We start from the raw sequence: 15554 nt of genomic DNA on the forward strand, positions 1-15554 counted from the left end.
GGAGACAACCATTGGCTGTTTGGCGAGACTCCGCGTTGCCGGGGCCGTATCTGGGCAAAGCTGGAGTCGGCTAGCCAATGAGGAGCGAGGACGGGCGTGCGGGGCGGGGTGGGGCGGAGGGACGCTGGGAGTGGCGGTTGTTTCAAGATGGCGGATGTGGCCGCGGGGCTGAAGCCGGAAGGAGCCGCTTACTGGAGCCGAGATCGTATCCTTCATTCGGGGGTCGCGGGGCGGCTGGGCGTGGGGTGAGGCGGTGGACAGGAGGGAGGTTGGCGGGCTAGTCCTGAGGGGAGGCCGTGGCTTGGCAGCGGTGACGCGGAGAAACCATGACAGGGTAGCCTCTGAACATGTACAGAGTGCTGACGCGGCTTGTTTTTTCTTCAGTAGGAATTTTCTCGCCTGAGTTGTGTGTGATAAAAGCAGTTTTTCTTAGCCTGGTTGTCTTTTGGATTACAATAACCATCCTCCGCAGGCTGAGCTGCCCAATATCCACCCTTTGACCGTCCAGCAGGGAGGGACTCCAGCTCCCATCCTCCTCAGCCAAGCTGCATGGCAGGGAAGGGAGGCGCAACCGAGTGCCTTTTCGAATGGGCCTCGGGTTTGGGTTGTAAGGAAATGGGCTTTGGAGTGGAAGGAATTCGGGGTCCCGCCCTTGGTTGGGAAAGCTCTGATAGGAGAGGATGGGCTTTGTAGTCCACGGTGAAGGATGACCTCTGGCCGGGAATGCTTTTATGGAGAGGATGGGCTTTGTAGTCCACGATGAAGCATGACTGCTTAGTGCTGCTGAAGGACTTGAATTAGGATTATTTCCTCTGGGGGAGAAAAATTACCGGATGGAAGACCCATATTTAATATTTATTACACTTATATCGGTAACAATTGAGCCCCAAATTTCTGTTGCTAAGTGAGACAATGAAGTGAACTTTGCACCCGTTTTACAACCTTTCTTGCCACTGTCGTTAAGTGAATCGCAGTTGTTCAGTTATTCAGATAGTTGTTAAGTGAAACCGGTTTTCTCTGTTGACTTTGCTTGTCAGAAGGTCGCAAAAGGGGATCACGTGTTCTCTGGCACACTGCGACCGTCATAAGTACGAGTCCATTGCCAAGCATCTGAATTTGAATTATGTGACCATGGGGATGCTGCAATGGTCGTAAGTGTGAAAAACGGTCAAAGGTCACTTGTTTCCGTGCTGTTGTAACTTTGAACAGTCACTAAATGAACTGTTGTAAGTCGGGGACTGCCTGTATGCCACCTATCTCATTAACCAAAGTCTAGGTAACTTCATTGCGCCATAAAACTTACATAATGAATTTGGGGAGAGGGCAAGGAAGGGGGTCCTTCCAGTGGGAGTTTGCCCCAAGAGATCCCATTGCAGGCCAAATGTATTGGGTAATATTCATCCCCCAAAAGCAACATGTCATTTTGTGCTTGAATGACACTAACAATAACCAAGCTGACAATGATGGATTGTTGTTTCCCACTTATAAATTATGCTCTTGAACTTGGTTAAAGTTGGATCTAAAGTTTATTCAAGGCACTAAACTGAAGAGCAAGCTCAGCTCTTCAAGTTAAACGTAAATCGCTCTCCCACGATGCCTGAGTACATAAGTATATATTAATTTTGAGTACATAAGTATATATTAATTTTGAGTACATATTTAAGTATACTTAATTTGTATTTTATGTACATATACTTCATGTACATAAAGCATATGCAAATAAAATACATGTGAAGTATACATTATATTAAAAAGTATAAAGTACTTAAAATATGTACATTAATATGTGAGAGCTGTCAGCAAATATAGGTAGTCCTCAACTTAGACTGCAATTGAGTCTAACATTTCTGTTGCTAAGCAGGACAGTTATTAAATGACTTCTGCCCATTTTACGACCTTTCTTACCTTGGTTGTTAAGTGAACCACAAGAAGTTCACTGTAATCCAGTTGTTATTCGGAGGCTAACTGATTACAGGCAGTCCTTGACTTATGCTGCAATTTCTGTTGCTAAGCAGGACAGTTGTTAAGTGAGTTTTGCCCCCATTTTACGACCTTTCTTGCTGGTGGTTAAGTGAATCGCTGGTTGATAAGTTAGTAAGCTAGTTGTTAAGTGAATCTGGTTTCCCTATTGACTTTGTTTGTCAGAAAAACTTTATCCCTTGACCATGGGACACAGAGCGGTGATAAATGTGAGTCATAAGTAAAGCATCTGAATTTTGATCACATGATCATGGGGGTGCTGGAAAAGTTGTAACTGAAAAACAGTCATAAGTCACTTTTTTGTGTGTCATCATAACTTTGAATGATCATTAAATGAACTGTAAATCAAGGACTACCTGTCTGTCATAACTGGAGTTGAACATCATATACATTTTATTAGCTAAAATAGATGTGTTCCCATCTTCCACAATCTCTAGCTTGAAGCATTTTGGAAATCTGTATTTTTGAGGGAGAAATCATGTAAATTTATTAGAGTAGAATAGAATTCTTTATTGGCCAAATGTGATTGGACACACAAGGAATTTGTCTTTGGTGCAGATGCTCTCGGTGTACATAAAGAAAAATAAAATAGAATGCATTCACCTCCCACCATCCCCTACTTCTCCACCATATTTCTCCCTTTTTGCCCCCACTGGGTAGAATTTGACCCCAAAAAGGACTTTGGAGTTGAGTTTTTTTATAATCCTTGGTGATTTGGAAAATGGGTGTGCAAATCTTTGGGATTTTCATTCTCTCCTTGACCCGATTAAGCTTAGAATGGACTGATAAAATACCTCCAGCTGATTGAAAAGCTTTTATGAACAGGATAAATCAGGGTTTTTCTGCTTAAAAGATGGGTGGAATGGAATTCTACACATCTTTTGAGTTACCGTGTTTGAAAAACACTGGGGTGTTTCTTTTTCTTGGTAAGTTTAGCTAGATTTCCACGGCTTATCTCTTACTACAAGTCACCCTCAATTTGCAACCACAATTTTGCCCAAAATTTCTATTGCTAAGTGAAACATTTGTTAAGTGTGTTTTGCCCCATCTTACGACTTCCCTTGCCGCAGTTTTTAAGCCAGTCAGTGCAGTTGTTCAGTTAGTGACATGGTTGTTAAGTAAATCTACTTTTCCCCATTGGCTTTCCTTGTCAGAAGGTCACAAAAAGGGGACCCTGGGATGGTGCAACGGTCATAAATATGACTCAGTTGTCAAGCATCTGGATGTAAGTCATGTGACCAATGGTCATAAGTATGAAAAATGGTCGTAAGTCACTTTTTTGGGTCCTGTTGTCGAACGGTTAGTAAACGAACTATTGTAAATCACAAACTACCTAAATTTGATTTAAAAAAATTGTTTTTACTCACTATCTTTTATTGGAATTTGCTTGAGGCTGATGGCCCCCAAAAGGGAATATTATGAAGAAATTATATGTAAAAGGTCTTCTTATGACTTGGATGGTAGCCAATATGGATGTTTTTGCACAGTTAAGGCCAATGCCTGAAACTTGGTGTGGGTATGAATTTCTGTTATTTCGAAGCAGGTGAATTTGGTAACATAAACCCCAAAGTGGGTTAAATATAGCTTTTAAAAAAATAAAGACCTCAGAAGACATAAATGTGAAAAATTCCCACCTGCTTCTGAGTGATTTGTGTGACCATTACTCACTTTTTTTCCCTCTTAGTGCAGGCAGTCCTCAATTTACAACCACAGTTGTACCCAACATTTCTCTTGCTAAGTGAAACATTTACTAAGTGAGTTTTGCCCTGTTTTACAACCTTTCCTGCCACACGAATGCGGTTGTTAAGTGAATCTGGCTTGTCAGGAGATTGCAAAAGCTGATCCCTGAGTACGGGACGCTGCAACCGTCATAAATGTGAGCCACTTGCCAAGCATCCAAACTTTAATCTCGTGACCATGGGGATGCTGCAACGGTCGTAAGTGTGAAAACTGGTCAGAAGTCATATTTTTCAATGCCCTTGCAATTTCAGATGCTTAACGAACTGTTGAAAATTGTGGACGAAAGTCACCACTAAAATTCCAGAAAGTTGGTGGAAAAACCCTAGTGCAACGCAGTGGCAAACCCCTTGTGTTTGTGTGTGTGTGTGTGTGTGTGTGTGGGTGGCTGCCACAATAGTTGCACAACTGAGCCTTTGAAGTTGCTAGAAGTTGGGGTTAAGTTGAAGGAAACACTGACTTGATATTCGTGCAGATTTTTAGGGCTGGATGAAGGTGGGCCTGTGAAACACGGTTTAATTGTATTCTTTCTTAAGTCACCTGTGTTGCCATGGTCACACCTGCACAGGCCACAGCTTTGTGTTTGCCCACGCGTATTGTTTGGTGTTTACCCAGAAAGGAGAAGTGGATGAGAAATAGGGAACTTTTTGATTGAACAAGCTTTTGAAACGAGCTTTCTGGAACTTAAGTCTTAACCTCTCCCTGCTTAGGCTTCGAAAAAACTTTATTGTCACTTTGTAGACTAATCAGCATACATTAAAATGAAATTTCGCTGCCTGCAGCTCTCAAAGGGTCGCCCCCTCCAATATACGCTACATAAAACACGGCAATATAAATAAATACAAAATTATCCATGTACCCACTTACATTCCATGCCACAGAGAAATAACACCGTCTAGTTCAGATGTAGGCATAGCAATAGCAGTTAGACATATATACCGCTTCCTAGGGCTTTCAGCCCTCTCTAAGCGGTTTACAGAGTCAGCATATTGCCCCCAACAACAATCCGGGTCCTCATTTTACCCACCTCGGAAGGATGGGAGGCTGAGTCAACCTTGAGCCGGTGAGATTTGAACCGCTGAACTGCAGATAGCAGTCGGCTGAAGTGGCCTGCAGTACTGCACCCTAACCACTGCGCCACCTCGGCTCTTATCTAAGATAGATAGATATAGATATAGATATAAGTAGCAATAGCAATAGCAATAGCAATAGCAATAGCAGTTAGACTTATATACCGCTTCATAGGGCTTCCAGGCCTCTCTAAGCGGTTTACAGAGTCAGCATATTGCCCCCAACAACAATCCGGGTCCTCATTTTACCCACCTCGGAAGGATGGAAGGCTGAGTCAACCCTGAGCCGGTGAGATTTGAACAGCCGAACTGCAGAACTGCAGTCAGCTGAAGTAGCCTGCAGTGCTGCATTTAACCACTGCGCCACCTCGGCTCATTATTGGTGAGAATGGTGAGAAAAACGAACCTGGCGGGTTCACCAGAGGGATGGCAAAGAGAACAAAACTGGTTCAAAATCTGGTAATCTTGCCAGAAATACTTCGAAGCCACAGAAACAGATCGTGAAGTGCAGTGGTGGGTTTCAAAATTTTTTGCTACTGGTTCGCTGGGCGTGACTAGGTGAAGGGGGGACATGTGACTGAGAGGGTGTGGCCAACTTGACGTCACTCATGTCCACACCCACTCAGTCACATGACACCCCCCCCCCCCAAGCCATGCCCACAGGATAAGGTAGGAAAATTTTTGGGATTTCTACCTATCTATCCCTGCCCTCCCTTCTCCAATCACCCATGTTTCCCCTCCTTTAGTGGCCCTGGCCCTAGTCCCTCTTCCTCCCCCCCCCCGTCTCTTTGTTCGGGCTGCTTACCTTCCGCGGCCACTGGTCCAGAGTCCGGAAGGCAAGTTGACCGGAGTTTTAAGTGGCCCCAGCCAGCTGCCGCTGGTCGCAGGCCACTGAAAAGTCCTCCAGTTGGCAAAATAGCTGCTGCAGGCACCATCATGTTCTTCGCGCATGCGCACCCTATTGCCTTGCAAGTCTGGACCAGCCGCCACGGAAGGTAAGCAGCCCGAACAAAGAGGCTGGTGGTGCAGGAAGAAGCGGGGCTAGGGCCGGAGGCTGTGTGGTGGGTGGGTCTCTGACAATGCTTTGAGCGCTAAGCACATAGTGCTTATGAGTGGTATCCTGGATAACGGGAAGTGAATTTCCTATAATCATCTCCACTGTCCTCACCATTCTCTGTAGGGACTTTCTATCTGAAGGCCTTTCCCTGGCTTTTCAAAAGATTTTGGCAGGACTCATTCCGCCAGGGTTTACGAAGGGAGGCCGAGTCAGCTAGCCATGCAAGGAAACCGGGTTTGTTCCTGGAAGTGGATACCGCTGGAGTTGAACGAGGGCACTGAGATAGGGTTGAACCTGTGTTCTCTGAAAATGCAGCCTCAAATAGTTGGGATACTTTTATTTATTGGTTTAGAACATTTATATTACTGCCTACTCACACATAGAGGCTCACGGCGGATATTTTTTTATGTATGTATAATTTACATGTATGTATGTACAGGTAGTCCCCGACTTAACAAGAGTTCATTTAGCGACCGTTTGAAGTTACGATGGCACTGAAAATCATGGCTTAGGACCATTTTTCACACTTATGACCATCGCAGCATCCCCGTGGTCATGTGATTTACATTCAGATCCTTGAAAACTGACTCATATTTATGACGGTTGCAGTGCTCGGGAGCCGTTTTGCGACCTCCTGATGAGCAAAGTCAACGAGGAAGCCGGATTCGCTGAACAACTGTGTTACTAATTTAACAACTGCAGCGATTCGCTTAACAAATGTGGCAAGAAAAGTCACAAAACGGCACAAATTCATTTCACAAGTCTTTCACTTAAGAGCATAAATCTTTGGCTCAATTATGGTCGTAAGGTGAGGACTACCTGTATATTTGTGCAGCATTTATTTATATTCTGCCTCTGTTATTTTTACAAATAACTCCCAAGTCGCCAACTCCCAATATCTAATATTCCCTCTTCCTCCTATTTCCCCCCACAACAACCACCCTGTGAGGTGGATTGAGCTTAGAGAGAGGGAGGGAGGGAGGGAGGGAGGGAGAGAGAGAGAGAGAGAGGCCCAAGATCACCCAGTTGCTTTCATCCCTAAGGCGGGACTAAAACTCCCAGTCTCCTGGTGATTGGCTCAAAGTCACCCAGCGGTATTTTCATCCCTAAGGCGGGACTAAAACTCCCAGTCTCCTGGTGATTGGCCCAAAGTCACCCAGCGGTCTTTTCATCCCTAGGGCGGGACTAAAACTCCCAGTCTCCTGGTGATTGGCTCAAAGTCACCCAGCGGTCTTTTCATCCCTAGGGCGGGACTAAAACTCCCAGTCTCCTGGTGATTGGCTCAAAGTCACCCAGCGGTCTTTTCATCCCTAGGGCGGGACTAAAACTCCCAGTCTCCTGGTGATTGGCTCAAAGTCACCCAGCGGTCTTTTCATCCCTAGGGCGGGACTAAAACTCCCAGTCTCCTGGCGATTGGCCCAAAGTCACCCATGTAAAGCCGTCTTTACATGCCAAAGGTGGAACTAGAGCTCACGGTCTCCTAATAATTGTCCAAAATCACCCAGCTGGCTTTGGTGCCTAAGGCAGGACTAGAACTCACAGTCCCCTGCTAATTGGCTGTTTGTTTATTGTTTGATTGAGTTGATCGTTCCATGATTGGGACATTGTTTACTGTTTGTTAATCGAGTATTAATCTAGATGAATACTAGATTACTCTGTTTATCCGGGTGTTGATTGGTGGCAAAGGGGTGTTTGTAGTATTTTTCCTTCTATTTTTTTTTAGCTTTTTGAATGCCTCTTTTGAATGTTTTTTATCTCTATGTGCCTGTTGATGGCTGATTTATCCGTGCTGCACTTCCCTTGGCAAGAACAGTGACCAGGGTGTGTGTGTGTGTGTGTGTGTGTGTGTGTGTGTGTGTGTGTGTACTTTCTTCCCTCTAACACTGATACTGTTACCTAGTTAGCTAATAAAACGTCTGTAAGAAAACAGCCAAGCTCTGAGACCACCAAGGCCCCCTCATTTCAACCCTGAACTGCAAATATTCATTTCTGAAGACCAGGTGAAATAGAGAAGCTAGTGTGAGAGATCAGCCTCTCTGGGGTCCTCCCCAGATTTCCTTCCTGAATAATCAAACCCCAGACATAGAAATTGATTTGACCCATCCCTGTTCATAGAGTTTCAGAAAGCTTCAATTTCCAAAGCCTCACAAAGTTCCTTTTATAATCACTCCGAGCTCAGAGAGGGGAAGCCAAATGCCCCATCTGGTTGCCTCAACCTGTAATGACAGACAATGGTTCCATTCAGGTTTGACTGTTTTAAAGAGTCAACAGAAAGAAATGTCTCCCTTCAGTCTGGATAGGATATTTAATGTTACATACATTGACAGCAGCAGGTATCCGATATGCTAAATATTGGAAAAATGTGAACACCCCACCAGTTTATAATTTGGAAAATTTGGGATTGTGCCGAAATGGATAGATTAACTTTAAAAATTAAAGCTAAACTGGGGTCTTAGGGGGGAGGGGGGAAATATAGTATGTGCTAGATTTTAAAGTAACACGATTGCACTTGTATACTGTTGCTCTTTAATTCTAGTGTAAAAATAGGACAAGCTGAATATACTGATAGATAGTAGAAATACACCGAAGGGAGGAGTAGAGGGAAAGAAGAAAGAGGGGTAGAGAGGGTGGGAGAGAGGATCGGAGGGAGGGTGAGAAGGAAGGGAGGGAGTGTATTGGGAGAGAGGAGTGATAGAGGGGGAAGGGAAGTAGGGTAGAGGGGAATGTTGGAGGGAAGAAAGGAAAGTTGGAGGGGGGTGAAAGAAAGGGTGTATGGAGGATTGAAGTGGTACATTGGGTTTGTATTTTGGGGGGTATAGTTGACAAGAGGAATGACTGTTTATTGTTCAATGTTATATGCCCCCCCCCCCCCCCGGTTATGCACAGTATATATGTGACTGTACGAAATGAAAATGAAAATAAAACACATTTACACAAAAATTAAAGCTAAAGATGATTCAGAATGTTATCAAACGTAGTATAAATTTTATGACGAGAGAGACAAGGGGTAGAAATGAGAAAAATAAGACTAATATTGTTAATATGGGAAATAACGATGTACATAATTATGGTTATAAGGTAAGAATGTAGATAAGCTAATGTAAAAAGAATTCTAGTTCAAAATTTTCAATGATATTATGTATGTTAATGTTTACTATCAATTTCTTTTTGGATTTTTCTTTTTTTGGCTACTTGCAAAGGACATACTTTGTCAATGCACTGCTTTTCAAAAATGTTTATGAATCAAAACTAAAAGAAAAAGAGAGGATAGGATAGGGAAGAGGGGAGAGGAGAGGATCTGGAAAGGACCTTTGGAGGTCTTCTAGTCCAGCCCGCTGCTCAAGCAGGAGAACCTGTGCCATCTCAGACAAGTGACTGTCCAGTCTCTTCCTAAAAGCCTCCAGTGATGGAGCTCCCACGGTTTCTGGTGGCAAGCCGTTCCGCTGGTTAATTGATTCATTGATTGATCTTCGGATGGAAGAAAGCTTTCCCTGACCTGCGTGTTAAATCTTCCGATTCCAGTAGAACAAACACCATCTTTGCTTTGCTTTCCTTGACCGATGTCTCAGTTTCCGATGAGGACCGGCAACCTGTGTATGTCCCAGGTACATTCCACAGATGACAGGGATCTGCTTGGCATCTGGTCCAAACCTAATTTGTGGGCACACTGCAAGCGCTCGTTGAACGTAGACTGTCCTCGACTTACGACCACGAGGGGCATGCCCATAATGGTCGCAGGTGGTGACGGGAGTGAAGCAGGAGGTGCCTCGCTTAACAACCTTCCCTCTGTGATGTTGTTAAGCATGGAATGGTGGTGGGGAGGCACCTATCGTAGGCCCAAGCCTGCCAGCCCCTCAACCTCTCAGGTCTTCCTGTACCCCTTGAGCACATCCTGTGCTCTGCTTCCCACCGCTTGGTACTCCATGGAGACCCCTCCTTCCTTGTCTCCACACCCCCATCTCCTCCCTCCTCTATATCTTCTCCTCCTTTCCCCCTCTTTTCCCCCATCTTCTTCCTGTCCTACAGGGGTGGGTTTCAACCGGTTCGCGGCGGTCCCTGCGAACTGGTTGGTCGGCGAACCCGGAAGTAAGTAACTTCCGGGAACGTCGAAGGGCCCACCCGCGCGCCCGCGCTCCTTACCCAGTTTTGACGAGTTCTGCGCTTCCACGCATGCGCAGGACGCATACAGCGCCTGCGCAATCCTCCAGGAGGAGCTGGAGCATCGCACAGACGCTAGTACGCATGCGCGCACCGCGTGCGTGCACGAGGACGCCGCCGGCCCCGTTCCAACCGAACCGGTTGGAACGGGGCGAGAAACCCACCCCTGCTGTCCTATTTCTATTTCTATTTATTAAATTTATAGGCCGCCCAATCCCGGAAGACTCCGGGCGGCTTACAGAAATGAAAATATTAAGAAAAGATTAAAAGCAAATAAAACACAGCAGAATTAAAAGAAACACAACATGCACCCAATCTAAGCGGGGCTGGACCTGTCCTTCCCAGTCCACCCCAGTCCCTGATACGTGGCTCACTTGGAAGGATGCTCCACTTTTGAAATTGGCGGAAGGAAATGTAGTAGCTAAACCCAGGGCTGGCACGTAACACTATGGTTTGATTAATTAAACAACTTGATTGATTAAATTGATTAAACAAATCCGAGGTGAGCAATTAAAAAAGAAAGTGTGAGCTTGGTCCATAAATTAATTGAGCTTACCTTTGTGAGCAAATGTATTGAAGAGCGCCAGGTGCGATAGCTATCAAAAGCCAATAAATCCAAGGAGTAAATTTTACAATGTTGCCTTTATGGCAATCCTGAAGATAGATGAAAAGCCTAAATGTGTGATAAGTTGTGTGTGTATGTGTGTGTGAGAGAGAGAGGGAGGGAGAGAGAGAGAGAGAGGGAAGAGGAAGAGAAGAGGGAGGAAAATAGAATAGAAAATATGGAATGGAATAGAATATGCCATGGCATGGAGTAATAGAAATAGGAATGGAATAGAGTAGAATAGAATAGAATAGAATAGAATTAAAATAGAATAGAATAGAAAACATGGAATGGAATAGAATATGCCATGGGATGGAGTAATAGAAATAGGAATGGAATAGAGTAGAGTAGAATAGAATAGAATAGAATTAAAATAGAATAGAATAGAAAACATGGAGTGGAATAGAATATGCCATGGCATGGAGTAATAGATATAGGAATGGAATGGAATAGAATAGAATAGAAAATATGGAATAGAATATGCCATGGCATGGAGTAATAGAAATAGGAATGGAATGGAATAGAGTAGAGTTAGAATAGAATAGAATTAAAATAGAATAGAATAGAAAACATGGAATGGAATAGAATATGCCATGGCATGGAGTAATAGATATAGGAATGGAATGGAATAGAATAGAAAATATGGAATGGAATGGAATAGAATATGCCATGGCATGGAGTAATAGAAATAGGAATGGAATGGAATAGAGTAGAGTTAGAATAGAATAGAATTAAAATAGAATAGAATAGAAAACATGGAATGGAATAGAATATGCCATGGCATGGAGTAATAGAAATAGGAATAGAATGGAATAGAATAGAATAGAAAATATGGAATGGAATGGAAGAGAATATGCCATGGCATGGAGTAATAGAAATGGGAATGGAATGGAATAGAATAGAATAGAAAATATTGAATGGAATGGAATAGAATATGCCATGGCATGGAGTAATAGAAATGGGAATGGAATGGAATAGAGTAGAATAGAATAGAATTAAAATAGAATAGAATAGAAAACGTGGAATGGAATAGAATATGCCATGGCATGGAGTAATAGAAATAGGAATAGAATGGAATAGAATAGAATAGAAAATATTGAATGGAATGGAATAGAATATGCCATGGCATGGAGTAATAGAAATGGGAATGGAATGGAATAGAGTAGAATAGAATAGAATTAAAATAGAATAGAATAGAAAACGTGGAATGGAATAGAATATGCCATGGCATGGAGTAATAGAAATAGGAATAGAATGGAATAGAATAGAACAGAAAATATGGAACGGAATGGAATAGAATATGCCATGGCATGGAGTAATAGAAATAGGAATGGAATAGAATTAAATTGAATATAGAGTAAAATAGAATATAAAATAGAATAGAATAGAAAACATGGAATGGAATAGAATATGGCATGTCATGGAGTAATAGAAGTGGAATGGAATGGAATAAGGAATGGGGAGGAGAGAATAGAATAGAATGCAGAATAGAGTGTAATGGAATAGAAAATGAATAGAATAGGAGGAGGAGGAGGGGGAAGGAGAGGAGATTTCTGGTGTACATTTGAATGTTTTTGCAGTTCCTTCTTTTCACTGGAAAACCTGAGAGAGAGGGAGGGGAGGGAGGGAGGGAGAGAGAGAGAGAGAGAGGCCTTGTAAGAACCAGTGGAGGATTCCCCTTGTCTTGTTCCTTCTGTCTGCAGGGGTTTCTGACGAGAGGAATGTGAGACCCAGGCGACTGCGGAAAGGGCAGAAGACGGGAGCCAAGGCCAAAGGAGCCGTGGTGGCTTCGAATCCCGCCCCAATGGAGGTCCTGAAAAGGATTGGAGAAGACGCTGGGCAGCAGCAGGTTGGTTTGGCTCCCCCTGTTAGAGCAAGCAGCCGCGGGACACCCTCGCTCACCTTCGCACATCTGGCACGCTGCTTGCGCCGCTGAACACTCAACATTAGTGGGAGAGGGGTGGCATATTTGAGGGACCACCTGTCCCATTAGGTCTGCCAGGGGAGGCACACTCCGTCTCCTGTCTCCTGTAACGGACTGCCATCATGCTGGGGTGGAGTGGAGGGCAGAAAGAGGTGCCCGCCTTCGGAAGATCATTTCCCCAGAGATTAGACTGATCTTGATCAAGATTAGGGATTAGGGGTGACTTCCAATATCTTCAGAATTTTTTATTTTTATTTTTTGTTCTCTTACATAACCATTTTACATTCACATAATAATTCTTCTTCTTTGCATTTGTCATTCTTAATACATTTATTATTTCATTTAATAGGTTGTAATATACAGTTTGGGTTGCTTTATTTACCATCCCTTCCTCCTGTTGTAACACCACCTTCTTTTCCCTTTCTTTTCTACTTCCCTCCCTTCTCTACTTTCCTCCTTCCTCCTCTCCCCTCCTTTCCTTCTTCCCTTCCCTTTCTCCAACTCCTACTCTTCCTCTTCCCCTATCTACTCTCTCTCCTTCTCTTCCTCTCCCTTCCATCCTCCTCCTCCTCTACCTCTTTCTTCTTTCCCTCGTCTTCCCCTTCCTTCTTCCCTTACCTCTCCCCTACTCCTACTCTTCCTCTTCCCCTTCCTGCCCTCTTCTCCCTCTCTTCTTCTCCCTTCCATCCTCCTCTTCTTGCCTCGTTCTTCTTTCCCCCATCTTTCTTTCATTCTCTCCTCCTCCTCCTCTCTCTCTCTTTTTCTGTTGTTATAGGTATCTCTTTCAAATCTCAGTTTATGTTTCCTTGGTATTTCGGCACACCCAAGTATAATTTGGTATCATTTCTTATTCCCTTACCTTCGCTAATCTATCCTAACTATGTTCCCCCCACCTTTATATCTCACTCTTGAATATATACTTGTATATTTAATATTTTCGTTTCTGTTTTCCCCTTCTCCCCACCCATTTCCATTTAATAGTGCATCGCCTGGGTTCTGTATCTTCTCCCTCCTTTCTTTTCTATTTTCCTTTCTCCAGCCAATCATAAAATCTTCCTCATGTCTTGAAGTACTCCGATTTCTCTTTATCCTTTATTTTGTGACTTCCAATATCTGATTGGCTGCCAGAGAGAGGAGGGGGTCGACCTATTCTCCAAAGCCCCTGAGGGTAAAACAAGAAGCAATGGGTGGAAACTAATCAAGGAGAGAAGCAACTTAGAACTGAGGAGCAACTTTCTGACAGTCAGAACAAGTAACCAGTGGACAGAAGTTGCCTCCAGAAGTTGTGAATGCCCCAACACTGGAAGTCTTCAAGAAGATGTTGGATAGCCATTTGTCTAAAGTGGTGAAGAGTTTCCAGAAAGAAAGAGAGAGACAGAGAGATAGAGTGTCTAATGAAAAGAAGGACTAGGGGAGACATGATAGCAGAGTTCCGATATCTCAGGGGTTGCCCCAAAGAAGAGGGAGTCAAGCTACTCTCCAAAGCATCTGAGGGTAGAACAAGAAGCAATGGGTGGAAACTAATCAAGGAGAGAAGCAACCCATAACTAAGGAGAAACTTCCTGACTGTGGGAACAATTAACCAGTGGAACAGCTTGCCTCTAGAAGTTGTGAACGCTCCACCACTGGAGGCTTTGAAGAAGAGGGTGGGCAACTATTTGTCTGAAATAGTATAAGGGGAACCTATGGCGTGAGTGCAGGAAGTGACACAGAGAGCCATCTCTTTGGGCATGCCAGCCGTCCTTGCTCTTCCGGGTTCCGGCGTGCATGTCGCACCGGGAAGCAGAGCTTCCGGTTTCTGGCGCGTGCATACACACCGGCCAGCTGGTCTTCGCACGTGCATGCGCGCCAGAAACCGGAAGAGTTAAGTGAGCAGCACGCATGCGCACGCCGGAAACTAGAAGTTTAGCTTCCGGGCGTGTGAGCTAAGGAGCGTCTCTTCCGGTTTCCGGCGCTCCCTCGAGTGCCAAACGCTTCGGTTTTGGTACTCGGTGCTGAAAAGGTTCGCCACCCTGACTGGCATGGGGTCTGCTGGCTTGAGCTGGGGTTGGACTAGAAGACCTCCAGGGTCCCTTCCATCTCTGTGAGAGGCTTTTTGCAAGGCCTTTCAGGTGGGATTTTTGTCACCGGGCATGGGATCCAGTAATACGAAAGAGCCCTTTTTGTTATTGATTGTGTCTTTTTCTTTCTAGAAAGACCCCTTTTTAAATCCTATTGATTATTTGTGTGCTGTTTCTTATAGTTATCTTATAGTTATCCTTTTATCAGGTTTTTAACTTTAGCCACGCTGCATCGTGGATTTGTGATGAATGTCTCTGTCAGTTGAAATATTAATACAGTAATAGTATACACAGATAAACAATAGTAAAAAATCCCCAAAGGGGCTTTTTCAAGGGGTGACCGGACTTGCCTTGAAGATGTTTAGTGTCTCATCCAAGAATCTTCTTCAGCTCTGAAAACATCTTCAAAGAATAACCAGAAAGTCCAGTTGCCTCCTATAAAAGCCCCTTTGGGACAGCCATGACCTGGATGATGGAGAATCTCCATGGATACCGAGGCTCAGGAGAGCATCAGGGACCTTCCTGTGCTACAAATACTCTCCTCTGTCGGTATTTTTTTTTTAATATATATATCGATTTATATCTCCCAAATGTGACTCCTGGCTGGTGCTTAGAACTTCCGAAAGCCTCCAAAAACAATCCGAAACAGTGCCAAGAATAACTGCAACACAATATTTACCCAACCGGCTCTCTGGGACAGCCTGAGCCCATTCATGCAAATTTACCGTACTTTTCAGCATATAAGATGCACCTTTTCCCCCCCAAAAGGAGGGTGAAAATCTGGGTGCGTCTTATACACTGAATACAGCATTTTTAGCCTCCCAAAACCCCGCCCCCTTCACACAAATGGACGTGCAGGGGGTTTGGGAAGGCCTGCAAAGACCTCCTGGGGGCTGGGGAGGGCAAAAACGAGTGAAAAATGGCCCGGGTTTTGCTTGTTTTCACCCCCCCCCAAGCCCCCAGA

The 15554-nt window shown here is 44.2% G+C and overlaps 1 protein-coding gene across 1 annotated transcript in view; it reads left to right on the plus strand.

Moving 5' to 3' along the window:
- The first annotated feature begins 130 nt into the window (after positions 1-130).
- Positions 131-15554, plus strand: part of KIAA1328 (KIAA1328 ortholog) — a 157553-nt gene continuing 142129 nt past the window's right edge. The window contains exons 1-3 of the mRNA XM_087715254.1: positions 131-205; positions 9414-9449; positions 12310-12455. Coding sequence (XP_087571380.1) covers positions 148-205; positions 9414-9449; positions 12310-12455 — 240 coding nt within the window. The 5' untranslated portion in view covers positions 131-147. The remainder of the gene's footprint in view (positions 206-9413; positions 9450-12309; positions 12456-15554) is intronic.

Source organism: Thamnophis sirtalis, unplaced genomic scaffold (assembly GCF_051295495.1).
Source record: "Thamnophis sirtalis isolate CommonGarterSnake01/CBP01778 unplaced genomic scaffold, rThaSir2_p1.2 scaffold_5, whole genome shotgun sequence".
Classification (NCBI taxonomy): domain Eukaryota; kingdom Metazoa; phylum Chordata; class Lepidosauria; order Squamata; family Natricidae; genus Thamnophis; species Thamnophis sirtalis.